The sequence below is a fragment of the Oncorhynchus kisutch genome, linkage group LG3 (assembly GCF_002021735.2).
Source record: "Oncorhynchus kisutch isolate 150728-3 linkage group LG3, Okis_V2, whole genome shotgun sequence".
NCBI classification, from domain to species: domain Eukaryota; kingdom Metazoa; phylum Chordata; class Actinopteri; order Salmoniformes; family Salmonidae; genus Oncorhynchus; species Oncorhynchus kisutch.
The window spans coordinates 6,691,905-6,718,497 of NC_034176.2; the positions used below are offsets into that span (position 1 = coordinate 6,691,905).

The following is a 26,593-nucleotide window of genomic DNA, read 5'->3' on the forward strand; positions in this document are numbered from 1 at the left end:
TTTAATGAAATACCATACATCATATTGATATGACTGTTCATCACATTCATTACTAATGTACATCTAGGGAAAGGGATGTAAGCAGTGCTACTATTGGAACAGTCTAAACATCACAGAATGATTCATACTGGGACATCAAACTGAATTCAAGCTGATTCCATGTTCATTTCGAAGTGAGAAATGTTGACCTCAAAAGCAGATATATTGTGGGAGAGCTATGTGAACTTTTGACCTCAATGCCCGATATATTGTGGAAGGACTATGTGAAATATTGACCTCTCTATGACAGATATATTTTGGGAGGACTATGTGAAATATTGACCTCTATGGCAGATATATAGTGGGGGGAGGACTATGTGAAATATTGACCTCTATGTCAGATATATAGTGGGAGGACTATGTGAAATATTAACCTCTCTATGACAGATATATTTTGGGAGGACTATGTGAAATATTGACCTCTATGGCAGATATATAGTGGGGGGAGGACTATGTGAAATATTGACCTCTATGGCAGATATATAGTGGGAGGACTATGTGAAATATTGACCTCTATAGCAGATATATTGTGGGAGGACTATGTGAAATATTGACCTCTATGGCAGATATATAATGGGAGGACTATGTGAAATATTGACCTCTATGGCAGATATATAGTGGGAGGACTATGTGAAATATTGACCTCAATGCCAGATATATTGTGGGAGGGCTAAGTGAAATATTGACCTCAATGCCAGATATATTGTGGGAGGGCTATGTGAAATGTTGACCTCAATGCCAGATATATTGTGGGAAGGGTATGTGAAATATTGACCTCAATGTCAGATATATTGTGGGAGGGCTAAGTGAAATATTGACCTCAATGCCAGATATATTGTGGGAGGGCTAAGTGAAATATTGACCTCTATAGCAGATATATAGTGGGAGGGCTATGTGAAAAATTGACCTCTATGGCAGATATATTGTGGGAGGGCTAGGTGAAATATTGACCTCAATGCCAGATATATTGTGGGAGAGCTAAGTGAAATATTGACCTCTATGGCAGATATATAGTGGGAGGACTATGTCAAAGGGAAGTTAAAGGGAAACATTGATTCCTAGTCAGTTGTCCAACTGAATGTATTGTACTGAAATATGTCTTCCACATTTAACTCAACCCCTCTGACATGTTGAGCTCTATAGCATATATATTGTGGGAGGGATATTGTATGTCAAATCTGGATAATTTGAGGAACATCTATACATCTTAATCCAACCAACCTTGAGAACATTTGGAGAGAATATTGATAAATGTAAAGAAACTGATTTAATTTGTAGCCTTGAAGAAGACACACTGCTGTTCACAAGGACTGTAGTTTTTATAGTATCAGATTAACACTCTGGTCTGTTCTTTGTCTTGTGTTATTGGTTGTCTTTATACAAAACAGACAAATAAGTAATTACTCACCTATTTCTGATCATCCATTATCCAAGATGGAGAGTCATGAATAATGATCATGTAAAACAGAATACATTAGTTATTATTGTTCATTGAATTTCTGTCTCATTACATAATTTAATGAAATACCATACATCATATTGATATGACTGTTCATCACATTCATTACTAATGTACATCTAGGGAAAGGGATGTAAGCAGTGCTACTATTGGAACAGTCTAAACATCACAGAATGCTTCATACTAGGACATCAAACTGAATTCAAGCTGATTCCATGTTAATTTTGGTGTGTGAAATGTTGACCTCTATGGCAGATGTATTGTGGGAGGGCTATGTGAAATGTTGTTCTCTATGACAGATATATTGTGGGAGGACTATGTGAAATATTGACCTCTATAGCAGATATATAGTGGGAGGACTATGTGAAATATTGACCTCTATAGCAGATATATAGTGGGAGGACTATGTGAAATATTGACCTCTGTGGCAGATATATAGTGGGAGGACTATGTGAAATATTGACCTCTGTGGCAGATATATAGTGGGAGGACTATGTGAAATATTGACCTCTATAGCAGATATATAGTGGGAGGACTATGTGAAATATTGACCTCTATGGCAGATATATAGTGAAAGGGAAAGGAAAGGGGGATACCTAGTCAGTTGTCCAACTGAATGTATTCAACTGAGATGTGTCTTCCGCATTTAACTCAACCCCTCTAAAATGTTGAGCTCTACAACAGATATTTTGTGGGAGGGATATGTGAAATGTTGACATCTTTGGCAGATATATTGTGGGAGAACTATGTGAAATGTTGACCTCCATAGCAGATATATTGTGGGAGGACTATGTGAAATGTTGACCTCCAAAGCATATATATTGTGGGAGATCTATGATGTAAAAATTCTGGATAATTTGAAGAACATCTATACATCTTAATCCAACCGACCTTGCGAACATTTGGGGAGAGTATTGATAAATGTAAAGGAACTGATTTAATGTGTAGCCTTGAAGAAGACACACTGCTGTTCACAAGGCCTGTAGTTTTTATAGTATCAGATTAACACTCTGGTCTGTTCTTTGTCTTGTGTTATTGGTTGTCAATAAACAAAACAGACAAATAAGTAATTACTCACGTTGTACTGATCATCCATTATCCAAGATGGAGAGTCATGAATAATGATCATGTAAAACAGAATACATTAGTTATTATTGTTCATTAAATTTCTGTCTCATGACATAATTTAATGAAATACCATACATCATATTGTAATGACTGTTAATCACATTCATTACTAATGTACATCTAGGGAAAGGGATGTAAGCAGTGCTACTATTGGAACAGTCTAAACATCACAGAATGTTTCATACTAGGATATCAAACTGAATTCAAGATGATTCCATATTAATTTTGGTTGTGAATTTGATGAATAATGACTAAATGATGTATACATTTAACACAGGATTATAATTAACAGTATTCCACCCTCCCCCTGTATGATTTAATGGAATTGATTAGAATGTATAAAATTATAATCAATAAATGTGTAATTCTAGTCAGAATTAGAGTAAAACAATATAGATAATGTGGTGTCTGGGTGTCTCAAACACAGACTGTCTTAGCAGAATTCTCATGCAGACCTTGGACATGGGGCCTCTGGGAGATGGTAGAAAGGAAAGGACGTACTTCCCAGGGCCCCCCTATCTTGAGGGAGGATGGGGAGTGTTTTTCGTGGCCTTCCCTAATCTCTCTCAGCTGGGTAGCAGGACGGGGTGTGCGTTGGATACCTAATGTTGTGTGTGTATGTATGTGCGTAACAAGCCAAGTATAAAATAAATGGTTTTGTACAACTAAGTAGAGCTCTCGTAAATAAACGTTGCTGACTATTGTAGACTGGCCTCTGTCTGTTTCATTTCAACAAGAACCTTACAAAATCTCGGTAACAGACCGAGTAGTTTAATTGAAGGTCAGTTTATGAACTTTGAGAACATAATTCTCTTAACTTCTTTGGAGTGTGAAATGTTGACCTCTATGCCAGATATATTGTGCGAGGACAATGATATAAAAATCTGGATAATTTGAGGAACATCTATACATCTTAATCCAACCAACCTTGAGAACATTTGGGGAGAGTATTGATAAATGTAAAGGAACTGATTTAATTTGTAGCCTTGAAGAAGACACACTGCTGTTCACAAGACCTGTAGTTTTTATAGTATCAGATTAACACTCTGGTCTGTTCTTTGTCTTGTGTTATTGGTTGTCAATAAACAAAACAGACAAGTAAGTAATTACTCACGTTGTCCTGATCATCCATTATCCAAGATGGAGAGTCATGAATAATGATCATGTAAAACAGAATGCATTAGTTATTATTGTTCATTGAATTTCTGTCTCATTACAATAATTTAATAAAATACCATACATCATATTGATATGACTGTTCATCACATTCATTACTAATGTACATCTAGGGAAAGGGATGTAAGCAGTGCTACTATTGGAACAGTCTAAACATCACAGAATGATTCATACTGGGACATCAAACTGAATTCAAGCTGATTCTATTTTCATTTTGGAGTGTGAAATGTTGTTCTCTATGGCAGATATATAATGGGAGGACTATGTGACATATTGACCTCTATGGCAGATATATTTATTTTTATTTTATTTTATTTGACCTTTATTTAACCAGGTAGGCTAGTTGAGAACACCTTTATTTAACCAGGTAGGCTAGTTGAGAACACCTTTATTTAACCAGGTAGGCAAGTTGAGAACAAGTTCTCATTTACAATTGCGACCTGGCCAAGATAAAGCAAAGCAGTTCGACAGATAAAACGACACAGAGTTACACGTGGAGTAAAAACAAACATACAGTCAATAATGCAGTATAAACAAGTCTATATACAATGTGAGCAAATGAGGTGAGAAGGGAGGTAAAGGCAAAAAAGGCCATGATGGCAAAGTAAATACAATATAGCAAGTAAAATACTGGAATGGTAGTTTTGCAATGGAAGAATGTGCAAAGTAGAAATAAAAATAATGGGGTGCAAAGGAGCAAAATAAATAAATAAATAAAAATTAAATACAGTTGGGAAAGAGGTAGTTGTTTGGGCTAAATTATAGGTGGGCTATGTACAGGTGCAGTAATCTGTGAGCTGCTCTGACAGTTGGTGCTTAAAGCTAGTGAGGGAGATAAGTGTTTCCAGTTTCAGAGATTTTTGTAGTTCGTTCCAGTCATTGGCAGCAGAGAACTGGAAGGAGAGGCGGCCAAAGAAAGAATTGGTTTTGGGGGTGACTAGAGAGATATACCTGCTGGAGCGTGTGCTACAGGTGGGAGATGCTATGGTGACCAGCGAGCTGAGATAAGGGGGGACTTTACCTAGCAGGGTCTTGTAGATGACATGGAGCCAGTGGGTTTGGCGACAAGTATGAAGCGAGGGCCAGCCAACGAGAGCGTACAGGTCACAATGGTGGGTAGTATATGGGGCTTTGGTGATAAAACGGATTGCACTGTGATAGACTGCATCCAATTTGTTGAGTAGGCTATTGGAGGCTATTTTGTAAATGACATCGCCAAAGTCGAGGATTGGTAGGATGGTCAGTTTTACAAGGGTATGTTTGGCAGCATGAGTGAAGGATGCTTTGTTGCGAAATAGGAAGCCAATTCTATATTTAACTTTGGATTGGAGATGTTTGATATGGGTCTGGAAGGAGAGTTTACAGTCTAACCAGACACCTAAGTATTTGTAGTTGTCCACGTATTCTAAGTCAGAGCCGTCCAGAGTAGTGATGTTGGACAGGCGGGTAGGTGCAGGTAGCGATCGGTTGAAGAGCATGCATTTAGTTTTACTTGTATTTAAGAGCAATTGGAGGCCACGGAAGGAGAGTTGTATGGCATTGAAGCTTGCCTGGAGGGTTGTTAACACAGTGTCCAAAGAAGGGCCGGAAGTATACAGAATGGTGTCGTCTGCGTAGAGGTGGATCAGGGACTCACCAGCAGCAAGAGCGACCTCATTGATGTATACAGAGAAGAGAGTCGGTCCAAGAATTGAACCCTGTGGCACCCCCATAGAGACTGCCAGAGGTCCGGACAGCAGACCCTCTGATTTGACACACTGAACTCTATCAGAGAAGTAGTTGGTGAACCAGGCGAGGCAATCATTTGAGAAACCAAGGCTGTCGAGTCTGACGATGAGGATATGGTGATTTACAGAGTCGAAAGCCTTGGCCAGATCAATGAATACGGCTGCACAGTAATGTTTCTTATCGATGGCGGTTAAGATATCGTTTAGGACCTTGAGCGTGGCTGAGGTGCACCCATGACCAGCTCTGAAACCAGATTGCATAGCAGAGAAGGTATGGTGAGATTCGAAATGGTCGGTAATCTGTTTGTTGACTTGGCTTTCGAAGACCTTAGAAAGGCACGGTAGGATAGATATAGGTCTGTAGCAGTTTGGGTCAAGAGTGTCCCCCCCTTTGAAGAGGGGGATGACCGCAGCTGCTTTCCAATCTTTGGGAATCTCAGACGACACGAAAGAGAGGTTGAACAGGCTACTAATAGGGGTGGCAACAATTTCGGCAGATAATTTTAGAAAGAAAGGGTCCAGATTGTCTAGCCCGGCTGATTTGTAGGGGTCCAGATTTTGCAGCTCTTTCAGAACATCAGCTGAATGGATTTGGGAGAAGGAGAAATGGGGAAGGCTTGGGCGAGTTGCTATTGGGGGTGCAGTGCTGTTGTCCGGGGTAGGAGTAGCCAGGTGGAAAGCATGGCCAGCCGTAGAAAAATGCTTATTGAAATTCTCAATTATGGTGGATTTATCAGTGGTGACAGTGTTTCCTATCTTCAGTGCAGTGGGCAGCTGGGAGGAGGTGTTCTTATTCTCCATGGACTTTACAGTGTCCCAGAACTTTTTTGAGTTAGTGTTGCAGGATGCAAATTTCTGCTTGAAAAAGCTAGCCTTGGCTTTTCTAACTGCCTGTGTATAATGGTTTCTAGCTTCCCTGAACAGCTGCATATCACGGGGGCTGTTCGATGCTAATGCAGAACGCCATAGGATGTTTTTGTGTTGGTTAAGGGCAGTCAGGTCTGGGGAGAACCAAGGGCTATATCTGTTCCTGGTTCTACATTTCTTGAATGGGGCATGTTTATTTAAGATGGTTAGGAAGGCATTTAAAAAAAATATCCAGGCATCCTCTACTGACGGGATGAGATCAATATCCTTCCACGATACCCCGGCCAGGTCGATTAGAAAGGCCTGCTCGCAGAAGTGTTTCAGGGAGCGTTTTACAGTGATGAGTGGAGGTCGTTTGACCGCTGACCCATTACGGATGCAGGCAATGAGGCAGTGATCGCTGAGATCTTGGTTGAAGACAGCAGAGGTGTATTTAGAGGGGAAGTTGGTTAGGATGATATCTATGAGGGTGCCCGTGTTTAAGGCTTTGGGGAGGTACCTGGTAGGTTCATTGATAATTTGTGTGAGATTGAGGGCATCAAGTTTAGATTGTAGGATGGCTGGGGTGTGAAGCATGTTCCAGTTTAGGTCGCCTAGCAGCACGAACTCTGAAGATAGATGGGGGGCAATCAGTTCACATATGGTGTCCAGAGCACAGCTGGGGGCAGAGGGTGGTCTATAGCAGGCGGCAACGGTGAGAGACTTGTTTTTAGAGAGGTGGATTTTTAAAAGTAGAAGTTCAAATTGTTTGGGTACAGACCTGGATAGTAGGACAGAACTCTGCAGGCTATCTTTGCAGTAGATTGCAACACCGCCCCCTTTGGCAGTTCTATCTTGTCTGAAAATGTTGTAGTTTGGAATTAAAATGTCTGAATTTTTGGTGGTCTTCCTAAGCCAGGATTCAGACACAGCTAGAACATCCGGGTTGGCAGAGTGTGCTAAAGCAGTGAATAGAACAAACTTAGGGAGGAGGCTTCTAATGTTAACATGCATGAAACCAAGGCTATTACGGTTACAGAAGTCGTCAAAAGAGAGCGCCTGGGGAATAGGAGTGGAGCTAGGCACTGCAGGGCCTGGATTCACCTCTACATCGCCAGAGGAACATAGGAGGAGTAGAATAAGGGTACGGCTAAAAGCTATGAGAATTGGTCGTCTAGAACGTCTGGAACATAGAGTAAAAGGAGGTTTCTGGGGACGATAAAATAGCATCAAGGTATAATGTACAGACAAAGGTATGGTAGTATGTGAATACAGTGGAGGTAAACCTAGGTATTGAGTGATGAAGAGAGAGATATTGTCTCTAGAAACATCGTTGAAACCAGGAGATGTCATTGCATGTGTGGGTGGTGTAACTAATAGGTTGGATAAGGTATACTGAGCAGGACTAGAGGCTCTACAGTGAAATAAGCCAATAAACACTAACCAGAACAGCAATGGACAAGACATATTGACATTAAGGAGAGGCATGCTTAGTCGAGTGATCAAAAGGGTCCGGTGAGTGGAGAGGTTGGTTGGTGATTTAGACAGCTAGCCAGGGCATCGGTAGCAAGCTAGCATAGGATGGAGGTCTGTTGTTAGCCACCTCTTGCGTTCCGTCAGTAGATTAGTGGGGTTCCGTGTGGTAGAGGGGATTAATCCAAATCACACAACAACAACAAAAATAAAAACAATAGATATAGTTATAGAGGCCCAAGAAGAAAACATAATAATAATAAAGATAAATAAATTGTCCGATTGTCTATTCAGATAGCAGCCTGTAAGACAGCTAACGGTTAGCAGGCCGCAGATGGGCGTTCAGGTAACGTCGCGACGGAGGAGCCAGCCGAATAACTCCTTCGGGTAGATAACGTCGGCAGTCCAGTTGTGAAGGCCCGGTGGGGCTCCGCGAAGGCAGTAAAACGGGTCCGGATAGGTGACTGCAGCCCAGGTGTGATTGATGGAACTCAGGAGTGATTGACGGAGCTTGCTAGCTCCGGAATAATTTATGTTTGCTCCGGAATCGACGAAGGCCGATAGTCACACGGATAGCAGCTAGCTAGCTGTGAGATCCGGGTATGAATGTCCAGAGAGCAGTCGAAATCCAGGGACATGGAGAAAAAAATTGGTCCGGTATGTTCCGTTCCGAGCCGCGCTGCACCGTACAGAACTGGCGATAGATTTTCGAGCTAAAGGATAGCTGATGACCACAAACCGTGGTTAGCTGAATTTTTATTTAATTTTTATTTTATTTCACCTTTATTTAACCAGGTAGGCTAGTTGAGAACAAGTTCTCATTTGCAACTGCGACCTGGCCAAGATAAAGCATAGCAGTGTGAGCAGACAACAAAGAGTTACACATGGAGTAAACAATTAACAAGTCAATAACACAGTAGAAACCAAAGGGGGAGTCTATATACAATGTGTGCAAAAGGCATGAGGAGGTAGGCAAATAATTACAATTTTGCAGATTAACACTGGAGTGATGAATGATCAGATGGTCATGTACAGGTAGAGATATTGGTGTGCAAAAGAGCAGAAAAGTAAATAAATAAAAACAGTATGGGGATGAGGTAGGTGAGAAAGGGTGGGCTATTTACCAATAGACTATGTACAGCTGCAGCGATCGGTTAGCCGCTCAGATAGCTGATGTTTGAAGTTGGTGAGGGAGATAAAAGTCTCCAACTTCAGCGATTTTTGCAATTCGTTCCAGTCACAGGCAGCAGAGTACTGGAACGAAAGGCGGCCAAATGAGGTGTTGGCTTTAGGGATGATCAGTGAGATACACCTGCTGGAGCGCGTGCTACGGATGGGTGTTGCCATCGTGACCAGTGAGCTGAGATAAGGCGGAGCTTTACCTAGCATGGACTTGTAGATGACCTGGAGCCAGTGGGTCTGGCAACGAATATGTAGCGAGGGCCAGCCGACTAGAGCATACAAGTCGCAGTGGTGGGTGGTATAAGGTGCTTTAGTGACGAAACGGATGGCACTGTGATAGACTGCATCCAGTTTGCTGAGTAGAGTGTTGGAAGCCATTTTGTAGATGACATCGCCGAAGTCGAGGATCGGTAGGATAGTCAGTTTTACTAGGGTAAGCTTGGCGGCGTGAGTGAAGGAGGCTTTGTTGCGGAATAGAAAGCCGACTCTTGATTTGATTTTCGATTGGAGATGTTTGATATGAGTCTGGAAGGAGAGTTTGCAGTCTAGCCAGACACCTAGGTACTTATAGACGTCCACATATTCTAGGTCGGAACCATCCAGGGTGGTGATGCTAGTCGGGCATGCGGGTGCAGGCAGCGACCGGTTGAAAAGCATGCATTTGGTTTTACTAGCGTTTAAGAGCAGTTGGAGGCCACGGAAGGAGTGTTGTATGGCATTGAAGCTTGTTTGGAGGTTAGATAGCACAGTGTCCAAAGACGGACCGAATACTAACGATTTGCCAGAAGAGGAGCTAACTAGCTTCTGAACTAGCTTCTGGATTAGCTTCTGGCTAGTTTCAGGCTAGCTTCTTGGAGTTTCTGGCTAGCTTCTTGGAGGATTACAGATCTGAGGTAAATAATACTTTTTTATAAATATACATTGGTGAGGCGGGTTGCAGGAGAGTGTTTTGAAGATGAGTTGATGGAAAATAAAAATAAAATGTATGTGAAAAAGTTGTAAATATATATATATACAGGACACGACAAGACGAGGACAAAAGACGTCTGAACTGCTATGCCACCTTGGTTGAAATTATATAGTGGGAGGACGATGTGAAATATTGACCTCTATGGCAGATATATTGTGAAAGGGAAAGGAAAGGGGGATACCTAGTCAGTTGTCCAACTGAATGTATTCAACTGAGATGTGTCTTCCACATTTAACTCAACCCCTCTAAAATGTTGAGCTCTACAACAGATATTTTGTGGGAGGGATATGTGAAATGTTGACCTCTTTGGCAGATATATTGTGGGAGAACTATGTGAAATGTTGACCTCCATAGCAGATATATTGTGGGAGGTCTATGATGTAAAAATTCTGGATAGTTTGAAGAGCATCAATACATCTTAATCCAACCGACCTTGAGAACATTTGGGGAGAGTATTGATAAATGTAAAGGAACTGATTTAATTTGTAGCCTTGAAGAAGACACACTGCTGTTCACAAGGCCTGTAGTTTTTATAGTATCAGATTAACATCCTGGTCTGTTCTTTGTCTTGTGTTATTGGTTGTCTTCATACAAAACAGACAAATAAGTAAATACTCACCCTCATCTGATCATCCATTATCCAAGATGGAGAGTCATGAATAATGATCATGTAAAACAGAATGCATTAGTTATTATTGTTCATTGAATTTCTGTCTCATGACATAATTTAATGAAATACCATACATCATATTGGAATGACTGTTCATCACATTCATTACTAATGTACATCTAGGGAAAGGGATGTAAGCAGTGATACTATTGGAACAGTCTAAACATCACAGAATGATTCATACTGGGACATCAAACTGAATTCAAGCTGATTCTATTTTCATTTTGGAGTGTGAAATGTTGTTCTCTATGGCAGATGTATTGTGGGAGTACTATGTGAAATATTGACCTCTATAGCAGATTTTTAGTGGGAGGGCTATGTGAAATATTGACCTCTATAGCAGATATATAGTGGGAGGACTATGTGAAATATTGACCTCTGTGGCAGATATATAGTGGGAGGACTATGTGAAATATTGACCTCTGTGGCAGATATATTGTGGGAGGCCTATGTGAAATATTGACCTCAATGCCAGATGTATAGTGGGAGGACTATGTGAAATATTGACCTCAATGCCAGATATATTGTGGGAGGACTATGTGAAATATTGACCTCAATGCCAGATATATTGTGGGAGGACTAAGTGAAATGGAAGTTAAATGGAAAAATTGATTCCTAGTCAGTTGTCCAACTGAATGTATTGTACTGAAATATGTCTTCCACATTTAACTCAACCCCTCTGAAATGTTGACCTCTGTGGCAGATATATTGTGGGAGGACTATGTGAAATATTGACCTCTATGGCAGATATATAGTGGGAGGACTATGTGAAATGTTGACCTCTATAGCAGATATATAGTGGGAGGACTATGTGAAATATTGACCTCCATGGCAGATATATAGTGAAAGGGAAAGGAAAGGGGGATACCTAGTCAGTTGTCCAACTGAATGTATTCAACTGAGATGTGTCTTCCGCATTTAACTCAACCCCTCTAAAATGTTGAGCTCTACAACAGATATTTTGTGGGAGGGATATGATGTAAAAATTCTGGATAATTTAAAGAACATCTATACATCTTAATCCAACCAACCTTGAGAACATTTGGGGAGAGTATTGATAAATGTAAAGGAACTGATTTAATTTGTAGCCTTGAAGAAGACACACTGCTGTTCACAAGGCCTGTAGTTTTTATAGTATCAGATTAACACTCTGGTCTGTTTTTTGTCTTGTGTTATTGGTTGTCAATAAACAAAACAGACAAATAAGTAATTACTCACGTTGTACTGATCATCCATTATCCAAGATGGAGAGTCATGAATAATGATCATGTAAAACAGAATGCATTAGTTATTATTGTTCATTGAATTTCTGTCTCATGACATAATTTAATGAAATACCATACATCATATTGATATGACTGTTCATCACATTCATTACTAATGTACATCTAGGGAAAGGGATGTAAGCAGTGCTACTATTGGAACAGTCTAAACATCACAGAATGATTCATACTAGGACATCAAACTGAATTCAAGCTGATTCCATGTTCATTTCGAAGTGAGAAATGTTGACCTCAAAAACAGATATTTTGTGGGAGGGATATGTGAAATGTTGACCTCTTTGGCAGATATATTGTGGGAGAACTATGTGAAATGTTGACCTCCATAGCAGATATATTGTGGGAGGTCTATGATGTAAAAATTCTGGATAGTTTGAAGAGCATCAATACATCTTAATCCAACCGACCTTGAGAACATTTGGGGAGAGTATTGATAAATGTAAAGGAACTGATTTAATTTGTAGCCTTGAAGAAGACACACTGCTGTTCACAAGGCCTGTAGTTTTTATAGTATCAGATTAACATCCTGGTCTGTTCTTTGTCTTGTGTTATTGGTTGTCTTCATACAAAACAGACAAATAAGTAAATACTCACCCTCATCTGATCATCCATTATCCAAGATGGAGAGTCATGAATAATGATCATGTAAAACAGAATGCATTAGTTATTATTGTTCATTGAATTTCTGTCTCATGACATAATTTAATGAAATACCATACATCATATTGGAATGACTGTTCATCACATTCATTACTAATGTACATCTAGGGAAAGGGATGTAAGCAGTGATACTATTGGAACAGTCTAAACATCACAGAATGATTCATACTGGGACATCAAACTGAATTCAAGCTGATTCTATTTTCATTTTGGAGTGTGAAATGTTGTTCTCTATGGCAGATGTATTGTGGGAGTACTATGTGAAATATTGACCTCTATAGCAGATTTTTAGTGGGAGGGCTATGTGAAATATTGACCTCTATAGCAGATATATAGTGGGAGGACTATGTGAAATATTGACCTCTGTGGCAGATATATAGTGGGAGGACTATGTGAAATATTGACCTCTGTGGCAGATATATTGTGGGAGGCCTATGTGAAATATTGACCTCAATGCCAGATGTATAGTGGGAGGACTATGTGAAATATTGACCTCAATGCCAGATATATTGTGGGAGGACTATGTGAAATATTGACCTCAATGCCAGATATATTGTGGGAGGACTAAGTGAAATGGAAGTTAAATGGAAAAATTGATTCCTAGTCAGTTGTCCAACTGAATGTATTGTACTGAAATATGTCTTCCACATTTAACTCAACCCCTCTGAAATGTTGACCTCTGTGGCAGATATATTGTGGGAGGACTATGTGAAATATTGACCTCTATGGCAGATATATAGTGGGAGGACTATGTGAAATGTTGACCTCTATAGCAGATATATAGTGGGAGGACTATGTGAAATATTGACCTCCATGGCAGATATATAGTGAAAGGGAAAGGAAAGGGGGATACCTAGTCAGTTGTCCAACTGAATGTATTCAACTGAGATGTGTCTTCCGCATTTAACTCAACCCCTCTAAAATGTTGAGCTCTACAACAGATATTTTGTGGGAGGGATATGATGTAAAAATTCTGGATAATTTAAAGAACATCTATACATCTTAATCCAACCAACCTTGAGAACATTTGGGGAGAGTATTGATAAATGTAAAGGAACTGATTTAATTTGTAGCCTTGAAGAAGACACACTGCTGTTCACAAGGCCTGTAGTTTTTATAGTATCAGATTAACACTCTGGTCTGTTTTTTGTCTTGTGTTATTGGTTGTCAATAAACAAAACAGACAAATAAGTAATTACTCACGTTGTACTGATCATCCATTATCCAAGATGGAGAGTCATGAATAATGATCATGTAAAACAGAATGCATTAGTTATTATTGTTCATTGAATTTCTGTCTCATGACATAATTTAATGAAATACCATACATCATATTGATATGACTGTTCATCACATTCATTACTAATGTACATCTAGGGAAAGGGATGTAAGCAGTGCTACTATTGGAACAGTCTAAACATCACAGAATGATTCATACTAGGACATCAAACTGAATTCAAGCTGATTCCATGTTCATTTCGAAGTGAGAAATGTTGACCTCAAAAACAGATATTTTGTGGGAGGGATATGTGAAATGTTGACCTCTTTGGCAGATATATTGTGGGAGAACTATGTGAAATGTTGACCTCCATAGCAGATATATTGTGGGAGGTCTATGATGTAAAAATTCTGGATAGTTTGAAGAGCATCAATACATCTTAATCCAACCGACCTTGAGAACATTTGGGGAGAGTATTGATAAATGTAAAGGAACTGATTTAATTTGTAGCCTTGAAGAAGACACACTGCTGTTCACAAGGCCTGTAGTTTTTATAGTATCAGATTAACATCCTGGTCTGTTCTTTGTCTTGTGTTATTGGTTGTCTTCATACAAAACAGACAAATAAGTAAATACTCACCCTCATCTGATCATCCATTATCCAAGATGGAGAGTCATGAATAATGATCATGTAAAACAGAATGCATTAGTTATTATTGTTCATTGAATTTCTGTCTCATGACATAATTTAATGAAATACCATACATCATATTGGAATGACTGTTCATCACATTCATTACTAATGTACATCTAGGGAAAGGGATGTAAGCAGTGATACTATTGGAACAGTCTAAACATCACAGAATGATTCATACTGGGACATCAAACTGAATTCAAGCTGATTCTATTTTCATTTTGGAGTGTGAAATGTTGTTCTCTATGGCAGATGTATTGTGGGAGTACTATGTGAAATATTGACCTCTATAGCAGATTTTTAGTGGGAGGGCTATGTGAAATATTGACCTCTATAGCAGATATATAGTGGGAGGACTATGTGAAATATTGACCTCTGTGGCAGATATATAGTGGGAGGACTATGTGAAATATTGACCTCTGTGGCAGATATATTGTGGGAGGCCTATGTGAAATATTGACCTCAATGCCAGATGTATAGTGGGAGGACTATGTGAAATATTGACCTCAATGCCAGATATATTGTGGGAGGACTATGTGAAATATTGACCTCAATGCCAGATATATTGTGGGAGGACTAAGTGAAATGGAAGTTAAATGGAAAAATTGATTCCTAGTCAGTTGTCCAACTGAATGTATTGTACTGAAATATGTCTTCCACATTTAACTCAACCCCTCTGAAATGTTGACCTCTGTGGCAGATATATTGTGGGAGGACTATGTGAAATATTGACCTCTATGGCAGATATATAGTGGGAGGACTATGTGAAATGTTGACCTCTATAGCAGATATATAGTGGGAGGACTATGTGAAATATTGACCTCCATGGCAGATATATAGTGAAAGGGAAAGGAAAGGGGGATACCTAGTCAGTTGTCCAACTGAATGTATTCAACTGAGATGTGTCTTCCGCATTTAACTCAACCCCTCTAAAATGTTGAGCTCTACAACAGATATTTTGTGGGAGGGATATGATGTAAAAATTCTGGATAATTTAAAGAACATCTATACATCTTAATCCAACCAACCTTGAGAACATTTGGGGAGAGTATTGATAAATGTAAAGGAACTGATTTAATTTGTAGCCTTGAAGAAGACACACTGCTGTTCACAAGGCCTGTAGTTTTTATAGTATCAGATTAACACTCTGGTCTGTTTTTTGTCTTGTGTTATTGGTTGTCAATAAACAAAACAGACAAATAAGTAATTACTCACGTTGTACTGATCATCCATTATCCAAGATGGAGAGTCATGAATAATGATCATGTAAAACAGAATGCATTAGTTATTATTGTTCATTGAATTTCTGTCTCATGACATAATTTAATGAAATACCATACATCATATTGATATGACTGTTCATCACATTCATTACTAATGTACATCTAGGGAAAGGGATGTAAGCAGTGCTACTATTGGAACAGTCTAAACATCACAGAATGATTCATACTAGGACATCAAACTGAATTCAAGCTGATTCCATGTTCATTTCGAAGTGAGAAATGTTGACCTCAAAAGCAGATATATTGTGGGAGGCCTATGTGAAATATTGACCTCAATGCCAGATATATTGTGGGAGGCCTATGTGAAATATTGACCTCAATGCCAGATATATTGTGGGAGGACTATGTGAAATATTGACCTCAATGCCAGATATATTGTGGGAGGAATAAGTGAAAAGGAAGTTAAAGGGAAAAATTGATTCCTAGTCAGTTGTCCAACTGAATGTATTGTACTGAAATATGTCTTCCACATTTAACTCAACCCCTCTGACATGTTGAGCTCTATAGCAGATATTCTGTGGGAGATCTATGATGTAAAAATTCTGGATAATTTACAGAACATCTATACATCTTAATCCAACCGACCTTGAGAACATTTGGGGAGAGTATTGATAAATGTAAAGAAACGGATTTAATGTGTAGCCTTGAAGAAGACACACTGCTGTTCACAAGGCCTGTAGTTTTTATAGTATCAGATTAACACTCTGGTCTGTTCTTTGTCTTGTGTTATTGGTTGTCAATAAACAAAACAGACAAATAAGTAATTACTCACCCCAAACTGTTCACCCATTATCCAAGATGGAGAGTCATGAATAATGATCATGTAAAACAGAATGCATTAGTTATTATTGTTCATTAAATTTCTGTCTCATGACATAATTTAATCAAATACCATACATCATATTGGAATGACTGTTCATCACATTCATTACTAATGTACATCTAGGGAAAGGGATGTAAGCAGTGCTACTATTGGAAATACCATAGTGATGTGATGTTCATCAGAGGGGTGTGAGTGTTCATCACATTCATTACTAATGACAATCAAGGGACGTGACAGTAATGTTGGAATGGTTCTAATACTTTAGGACCAGCTCAAAGCTCAGAGTGAATGTAATATGCATTGTAACTAGTTGATATTCAGAATGAATCTAGTCTATTCATCTGTAACTCCTACTATGAACTCCTACCTACATGAGAAAGTACAAGTGTTCTGTACAGGGAAAGAGACTGGTTGTTATTGTTGTTGTTTAGGTGTTTAGAAACATTACTGGAGTTCTAGAACACTTACCTCTTCTGACCCTTAAACCCACTGCAGCCTCCTCCTTCTGTTCTCCATGGATGACCTGACAGATGTAGACTCCTGTATCTGACCTCCTGATGTCTCTCAGCCTCAGAGACACGTTGCCTCTCTCCAGCTCCTGGGTGATCAGACTCACTCTGCCCTCATAGCCACTCCTCTCTGTCACCTGGCCATTCTTATACAGGTAAATACACTCTGTCCCTTTAAACCACCTGATCGTTGTGTCAACAGCACTGGTGTCAGGTGAGAGGTGACAGGGGAGGGTGACCTCTTCACCAACATAAGCCCTCACATAGTCTTCTGAGGTGAGTTTAAACTGAGCTGTTCAGAAAAGAGAGAACATTTCATGTTTAATGACATCATCTGTGTCAGGAACTCAAATCTTCTCAGTACATTTATAAACACATCTGAATTAAAAACTACAATAGACACACAACAACCAGGACCATGTCAATTCTAAAATACAACCCCCACAATCCCAGACAGACAGATTCATTTGAAGGAAAGTCTATATGTCATGGAAGAATGTGATGCTACAATCTAGAATGATATTATCCCATTTGTTCCCACATCTTTCCCAGACATGCCACTATGCTAATCTTATGCCACTAGTAGCCTAACATGTCATCCATTTGGATTATTTATCTATTTAAAAGTATGTTTTATTCTTGGTCACAGTTGTGACAGAGTGCTCTGTCTATAATAACATGAACAGATATTTACCCCTATTCCTCAACCTCAATATCTATATACCTCAGCCCACTTACCCACACACCTAAACTCAGTGACCCACACACCCCAGCCCTGTTACCCCCATGCCCTAACCCCAACACCCACATGCCAATACCCTCAAACCTATACAATCAAGTACATATACAGGCATATCTAAAATAAATTATAAAATTAGAAGAAATTAGAGGCTCTGTATTTCTCCATTAGACAGACATGTTTGTCAGGTAGTTGAGCACTTAAGAGCATTGGACCAGTAACCCAAACGTTGCTGGGTTGAGTCCCTGAGGAAACTAGGAAAACATTTGTTAATATGCCCTTGAGCAAGGCACTTTAGTCCTAATTGCTCTGGATACATATATTTATTTAACGAGGCAAGTCAGTTAAGAACAAATTCTTATTTACAATGACACCCAGACAACACTGGATCAATTGTGCTCTGCCCTATGCGACTCCAAATCATGTGATACAGCCTGGAATTGAACTCGAGTCTGTAGAGACGCCTCTCACACTTAGACAGCTCCTCCACTCAGGAGAACAACTTATTTGTTGAAATGTACAACTTTAACTTCTCTAGAGCCAGTAAAGTACAAAAGGTTGATTTAGTTCCATATTGTGTCCGACTGGATTAAATGGGTTCTATAATAAAGAGATGTTTGGAGGGAGAGGTCACTGTGGAGCAGTAGAGCTGTTTCTCACAGACACAAACTCAGCTACAACTCCTCATGTTACAAACACATTTCATCCAGACACACATTTACACATAATGACAAATAAAACCACAAACACATTTCATTTTCAATAGTTGGTTTAGTTCTGTTCTCCCAGATACATGAAAGAAAAGTTAATCATTAATTATAGCATGTTGACTTACTATGAACTCTGGACTCTGCCATTTTCACTGCAATAACAAGAGAAAACATTCATATTTACATCATTACCTTTCATCAAATTCTCTCTTTTGCTCAATCACACAGATACAAACATCACTTCCTCGTTCTCCAGTCCTCATTGTTTTAAAACAGGACTGTTGTGTCTAGTTTGGAAAGTGAAATATACTGAGATCTCCTCTTACCTTTACTGGTCTTCACGTCCTCCACTTCACTTTCAAAATAGTTTATTTAAATCTATAACCACTCTAATAGTCACTATATGTGCATATCTACATGTTTTTACAGAACAATCTACACCTCAGTCCTATACTGAGACCCACCTTTCACTTTCACCTTTGCTCAGGTATTTGGAGTAAACTCCTCCCCCCAGCCTCTCTGGTTATTAGAAAACCCAGTCACAAAGTCTAAATTGTCTACAGGACTATCATAAAATGTAATGAAAACAAAAATGTACATTTCTGATCTTAATTTAGGTTTAAGGTTCGGCATAAGGTTAGCAGTGTGTAGAATAGGGTTCAAATCAGAAGACCGATCCAGCCAGCAGATGGTAGTGATGATCTTTAATTATAGTCATATTATCCTGAGCTGTAAAGATAGTGACTATCAATATTAGCTTCTCTTATCTCTTTGGACACCTTCACATGAGTAAATGAGTGAAATTGCTTCCATGACAAATAGTCTCAATGCTTTTCCATCCCCTCCTAACAAAATAAATGTATCTGACTGGTGGTCATTTACTGTCTGAGAAGAGAGTATCATTACCACCTGCTGGTCAATGTTGGGAACTGCGGTGAATTTACAAATCAGAAAGTCAGACATACAATTTAGGAGGCTGGGGGTAAAGACTGAGTTTGGGTTAGGGTGTGTAGGGGACAGGGGACAGGGCTGGGGGTAAAGACTGAGTTTGGGTTGGGGTGTGTAGGGGACAGGGCTGGGGGTAAAGACTGAGTTTGGGATAGGGTGTATAGGGGACAGGGGACAGGGCTGGGGGTAAAGACTGAGTTTTGGTTAGGGTGTGTAGGGGACAGGGGACAGGGCTGGGGGTAAAGACTGAGATTTGGTTAGGGTGTGTAGGGGACAGGGCTGGGGGTAAAGACTGAGTTTGGGTTAGGGTGTGTAGGGGACAGGGGACAGGGCTGGGGGTAAAGACTGAGTTTGGGTTAGGGTGTGTAGGGGACAGGGCTTGGGGTATAGACTGAGTTTAGGTTAGGGTGTGTAGGGGACAGGGCTTGGAGTATAGACTGAGTTCGGGTTAGGGTGTGTAGGGGACAGGGAACAGGGCTGGGGTTAAAGGCTGAGTTTGGGTTAGAGTGTGTAGGGGACAGGGGACAGGGCTGGGGGTAAAGGCTGAGTTTGGGTTAGGGTGTGTAGGGGACAGGGCTGGGGGTAAAGGCTGAGTTTGGGTTAAAACCATTACAATCTGGGCACTAACAGACAGTGATGCTGGATCTTATGTTTTACAGGTAGATATTTAAAGCTGCATTTGATTTCAACTGTTTGTTTTTAAGTTAATTGCCTGTATTACCACCTGCCCTGCTTGTTTACAGCTGATCTGTCGTTCTCTATCTAGACAATATTACCATGTCGTCTTAGAAGGTTACTGGTGATTTGTCATTAACTATTTCTCATTGAGCCCCATTAATTGAAACAGTTCATTCAGCCTCATTTACTGCTTTAAAAAAAACATAGCTGATATGGATGACTTGCTTAAACAAATGTGGTTTCTACTGTTAATTGAGATGGACAAACTATGGCATAATGGGATGACAAGCAGATAAGAGACAATCAGTCATTTTGATTAATATATTAATGAGCGAGCCAGGACGGACGTAGTCAATATATAAAATGGCGCCGATAGAGAGGGAGGAAGTGATTCTTGCCCCGAGGCAACATTCCAGTGTTATTTCTTACATTGTTAGCCAGACATTTTAGTGTGTTATTACATACAGCCGGGATGAAGGCGGGGTGTGTGGCTCATTTCTCAATAAAACGAGAAAACATTCATATTTACATCATTACCTTTCATCAAATTCTCTCTTTTGCTCAATCACACAGATACAAACATCCCTTCTTCTTTCTCCAGTCCTCATTGTTTTAAAACAGGACTGTTGTGTCTAGTTTGGAAAGTGAAATATCCTGAGATCTCCTCTTACCTTTACTGGTCTTCACGTCCTCCACTTCACTTTAAAAATAGTTTATTTAAATCTATAACCACTCTAATAGTCACTATATGTGCATATCTACATGTTTTTACAGAACAATCTACACCTCAGTCCTATACTGAGACCCACCTTTCACTTTCACCTTTGCTCAGGTATTTGGAGTAAACTCCTCCCCCCAGCCTCTCTGGTTATTAGAAAACCCAGTCACAAAGTCTAAATTGTCTATAGGACTATCATAAAATGTAATGAAAACAAAAATGTGCATTTCTGATCTTAATTTAGGTTTAAGGTTAGGCATAAGGTTAGCAGTGTGTAGAATAGGGTTCTAATCAGAAGACCGATCCAGCCAGCAGATGGTAGTGATGATCTTTAATTATAGTCATATTATCCTGAGCTGTAAAGATAGTGACTATCAATATTAGCTTCTCTTATCTCTTTGGACACCTTCACATGAGTAAATGAGTGAAATTGCTTCCATGACAAATAGTCTCAATGCTTTTCCATCCCCTCCTAACAAAATAAATGTATCTGACTGGTGGTCATTTACTGTCTGAGAAGAGAGTATCATTACCACCTGCTGGTCAATGTTGGGAACTGCGGTGAATTTACAAATCAGAAAGTCAGACATGTGATTTAAGGGGCTGTTGTTGTGGACAGTCCAGCTCTTTTGGCCCCAAACGGCTCTTTAATAAAAATATGTTTTGTATTTTTTCAAGTCAAACAGTTTGCGATAGTTTGACTATGATTGGTGTTAAAACGATTCTAATTAAATTATTAAATTAAATCATACTCTACCTTAACTACAATGTATTTAAAAATGCATTCTACCACCCATGCTATTAAACATTTGCATTTCACGTATAACCTTTTAATGTATATAAACAAAATGTATATAAATGTAACAATTAAAAATGAAATCATTCTGAACAACATAACAATAGAATATTGCAAAATATCAAAGAAAAATAAATAACAATTTGCAAAACTGCAGCATCCCACTTAAGACATTAAACTGGTCCCTCTTTTCGCTCTCTGCTTTATTACCATGTTATAACCAGCAATGCTGACCATATTTTGCTTTTATGAGAGATTTGCATCCCGAAATACAAGCTGCCTCACTTTCGAGGGGCTGATGCGGTTTCTTCTCTCTTCTTCTTCTGCTTCTTCTATGATATCATGGCGTTCTGCAAACAATCGTGTAAGTGCATCACCTACTGTGCTAGAAAGTACTATCAATCATGATATGCCCAATTCTGTATAATCATGTGTAATCATGAAAATAAAAACCAAATAAATCCCTACTAACTTCTACCACAACCTCCCTTTCCTTGTCCCATCGCACGCTATTGACTCCTGTGGCGGTCCCTGCGCGCTGACACGGGTCGCCAGGTGTACGGTGTTTCCTCCGACACATTGGTGCAGCTGGCTTTGTTTCGGAGGATGCACTGCTCTCGACCTTCACCTCTCCCGAGTCCATACGGGAGTTGCAGCTATGAGACAAGACTGTAACTACCAATTGGACACCACAAAATTGTAGGCTGACTTACTACAGGAGCAGCTATGGAAGCTCCATCAGTCTGACTATAGGTTCACTTACTACAGGAGCAGCTATGGAAGCTCCATCAGTCTGCCAGTAGGTTCACTTACTACAGGAGCAGCTATGGAAGCTCCATCAGTCTGACAGTAGGTCCACTTACTACAGGAGCAGCTATGGAAGCTCCATCAGTCTGACAGTAGGCTCACTTACTACAGGAGCAGCTATGGAAGCTCCATCAGTCTGACAGTAGGTTCACTTACTACAGGAGCAGCTATGGAAGCTCCATCAGTCTGACAGTAGGTTCACTTACTACAGGAGCAGCTATGGAAGTTCCATCAGTCTGACAGTAGGCTCACTTACTACAGGAGCAGCTATGGAAGCTCCATCAGTCTGACAGTAGGTTCACTTACTACAGGAGCAGCTATGGAAGCTCCATCAGTCTGACAGTAGGTTCACTTACTACAGGAGCAGCTATGGAAGCTCCATCAGTCTGACAGTAGGTTCACTTACTACAGGAGCAGCTATGGAAGCTCCATCAGTCCACACTGCAAGTCCACCAATCTGTTTTACAGCCTCTACATATGATACATCATGACTAATTGTATATATGTGAGCCTCTCTAGCCTCTCTCTGTACCTGCCATCCACCAAATGCCGCACCGTGTTCTCCCCCACAATTAGAGCACTTAACCTTCACATTGCTTCCACATTCACCTTAATCATGTTCCCCTCGACACATAGCATATTTTTACACAATCTTCTCTTGCTGAGCCTGGCTACTCCTCGCTGGCCTGCTGCTCGTGGCACCATCCTCTGCTCGATTTACCACAGTTCTTCTGTGGTGATTTACCACAGTTCTTCTGTGTTGATTTACCACAGTTCTTCTGTGGTGATTTACCACAGTTCTTCTGTGGTGATTTACCACAGTTCTTCTCTCTCCACTCAAGTGTTTGCTAGTGCTATCATGTTTCATCTTACCTCTTGAACCGGAATTGAGATCAGCCTCACCACTTCACCCTAATCTGCTCCTGTAAATCCCTCTGGATAAAGATCTGCTAAATGACTAAGCTGTAACTATATCGGCCTAACAAACCAGGCAGAAGCACGCCAACGTTTAAATGTCAAAGTGTGGTGAACTTGTTGGTTCCGGTATGTCTAACTTGTCCCACCTAGCTATCTTCAGATGAACACACTAAACTGATAGTCTCTCTGGATAAGAGTGTCTGGTAACAGTCCTTTAGTGTGGGAGCCTGCTAACGGTCCTTTAGTGTGGGAGCCTGCTAACAGTCCTTTAGTGTGGGAGTCTGCTAACAGTCCTTCAGTGTGGGAGCCTGCTAACAGTCCTTTAGTGTGGGAGCCTGCTAACAGTCCTTCAGTGTGGGAGCCTGCTAACAGTCCTTTAGTGTGGGAGCCTGCTAACAGTCCTTTAGTGTGGGAGCCTGCTAACAGTCCTTTAGTGTGGGAGCCTGCTAACAGTCCTTTAGTGTGGGAGCCTGCTAACAGTCCTTCAGTGTGGGAGCCTGCTAACAGTCATTTAGTGTGGGAGCCTTCTAACAGTCCTTTAGTGTGGGAGCCTGCTAACAGTCTTTCAGTATGGGAGTCTGCCAAAAGTCCTTCAGTGTGGGAGAATGCTAACAGTCCTTCAGTGTGGGAGCCTGCTAACAGTCCTTTAGTGTGGGAGCCTGCTAACAGTCCTTTAGTGTGGGAGCCTGCTAACGGTCCTTTAGTGTGGGAGCCTGCTAACAGTCCTTTAGTGTGGGAGCCTGCTAACAGTCCTTTAGTGTGGGAGCCTGCTAACGGTCCTTTAGTATGGGAGCCTTCTAACAGTCCTTTAGTCTGAGAGCCTGCTAACAGTCCTTTAGTGTGGGAGCCTGCTAACAGCCAACCGTATGCAGATGAGGTTAGGTACACACTCATCATTTCCAATGGAAACTACTGGGACCAACATGCATGATAGTTACAGTATGAGCTGCAATAGTTTCCACTGAATAAAACAGTGTGATTCTCACAGTTAGTGTTATAATGTCTATATAACAGTGTTATCAGGTCTATATAACAGTGTTATCAGGTCTATATAACAGTGTTATCAGGTCTATATAACAGTGTTATGAGGTCTATATAACAGTGTTATCAGGTCTATATAACAGTGTTATCAGGTCTATATAACAGTGTTATCAGGTCTATATAACAGTGTTATCAGGTCTATATAACAGTGTTATCAGGTCTATATAACAGTGTTATCAGGTCTATATAACAGTGTTATCAGGTCTATATAACAGTGTTATCAGGTCTATATAACAGTGTTATCAGGTCTATATAACAGTGTTATGAGGTCTATATAACAGTTAGTGCTGTTTGCACGAGCACTCAGACTTGATCAACTAATCAAGTCATCATCAAACCTTTGATTTGAATCAGGTGTGTGAGTGCTCCCCTTTGGGTCTCCAGAACCAGGATTGGGAGACACTGGTCTTAACACCCGGAGGTCTGTTCATTCAGAACAAAACCGTAACAAACAGTTTGTAATGGAAACCATTACCTTTGAACAAAAACATGCTTTTCAATAAAAATTCAAGTTTCTTCTGGACAAATTCATGTTGGTCCCTCCCCTTTTCCTTCAGTTTGCATCTGCTGGTTTCCGTGTGGGTTTGAGGGGTCGTGAACACACCCCAGGTTTCCACTGACCCACCATGCTCATCATACTCAGATCATAGAAGGTGGCACAGACATGGGCTGGCTGCATGTGGTTTACCCACACGGTGTTCAGGTTCATTATATTGCCTAACTTTCTATTCTGGTTCAGAGGGGAAAGTGAAATCCAGGAAGTGAAATGCTGTGCTTTCTTCCTCCTTTGGTCCATTTGGAGTTTTCTGGTTCTGCAAAGCCATAAAACACCTGTATTATAATGATGGGACTGATATAATAGGCCTCCTATCTACTAGACTCACTGTCAGTCTGGGACTATTAAAGTATGGTAATATAGTAATACTAACACAGCTACTATTACATTATTACTTTGTTATAAACTTGTATTAGCCTTCATCTAATCCTATTTTATCTGACCATAATAGCCTTTATTACAAGACATATGTTATTCACCCATGTTATTCGACCCATGTTATTCACCCATGTTATTCTACCTATGTTATTCTACCCATGTTTTTCAACCCATGTTATTCTACCCATGTTATTCTACCCATGTTATTAATGTTATTCTACCCATGTTATTAATGTTATTCTACCCATGTTATTAATGTTATTCTACCCATGTTATTCTACCCATGTTATTCTACCCATGTTATTCGACCCATGTTATTCTACCCATGTTATTCTACCCATGTTATTCTACCCATGTTATTATACCCATGTTATTAATGTTATTCTACCCATGTTTATCTACCCATGTTAATCTACCCATGTTATTCTACCCATGTTATTCTACCCATGTTATTCTACCCATGTTATTCTACCCATGTTATTCTACCCATGTTATTATACCCATGTTATTCTACCCATGTTATTATACCCATGTTATTAATGTTATTCAACCCATGTTATTCTACCCATGTTATTCTACCCATGTTATTCTACCCATGTTATTCAACCCATGTTATTATACCCATGTTATTATACCCATGTTATTAATGTTATTCTACCCATGTTATTCTACCCATGTTATTCAACCCATGTTATTCTACCCATGTTATTATACCCATGTTATTCTACCCATGTTATTCTACCCATGTTATTCTACCCATGTTATTCTACCCATGTTATTCTACCCATGCTATTCTACCCATGTTATTCTACCCATGTTATTCTACCCATGTTATTCTACCCATGTTATTCTACCCATGTTATTCTACCCATGTTATTATACCCATGTTATTCTACCCATGTTATTATACCCATGTTATTCTACCCATGTTATTATATCCATGTTATTCTACCCATGTTATTATACCCATGTTATTCTACCCATTATATTCTACCTATGTTATTCTACCCATGTTATTCTACCCATGTTATTATACCCATGTTATTCTACCCATGTTATTCTACCCATGTTATTCTACCCATGTTATTATACCCATGTTATTCTACCCATGTTATTTTACCCATGTTATTCTACCCATGTTATTCTACCCATGTTATTATTGTTAT

At 39.8% G+C, this 26,593-nt stretch overlaps 1 protein-coding gene across 3 annotated transcripts; it reads right to left on the minus strand.

The window, feature by feature from the left end:
- Positions 1-11,152: 11,152 nt before the first annotated feature.
- On the minus strand, positions 11,153-21,052 carry LOC116362872 (myelin-oligodendrocyte glycoprotein-like). Of its 3 annotated transcripts, none has more exons than XM_031816870.1 (9): positions 20,885-21,052; positions 18,713-18,739; positions 17,098-17,430; positions 16,579-16,584; positions 15,739-15,744; positions 14,470-14,475; positions 13,814-13,819; positions 12,545-12,550; positions 11,153-11,894 (listed from the first exon to the last, which is right to left on the minus strand). In XM_031816870.1, exons 2-9 carry the CDS (start codon positions 18,732-18,734, stop codon positions 11,881-11,883), a joined length of 399 nt encoding a protein of 132 aa, XP_031672730.1. In that variant the 5' UTR covers positions 18,735-18,739; positions 20,885-21,052; the 3' UTR covers positions 11,153-11,880. The 3 variants fall into 3 exon arrangements, with proteins under 3 accessions (XP_031672730.1, XP_031672724.1, XP_031672738.1); XM_031816864.1 differs by lacking the exon at positions 20,885-21,052 and adding an exon at positions 18,914-19,075; XM_031816878.1 differs by lacking the exons at positions 11,153-11,894; positions 12,545-12,550; positions 13,814-13,819; ... (2 more) ...; positions 16,579-16,584; positions 20,885-21,052 and adding exons at positions 16,602-16,888; positions 18,914-19,075.
- Positions 21,053-26,593: the final 5,541 nt, after the last annotated feature.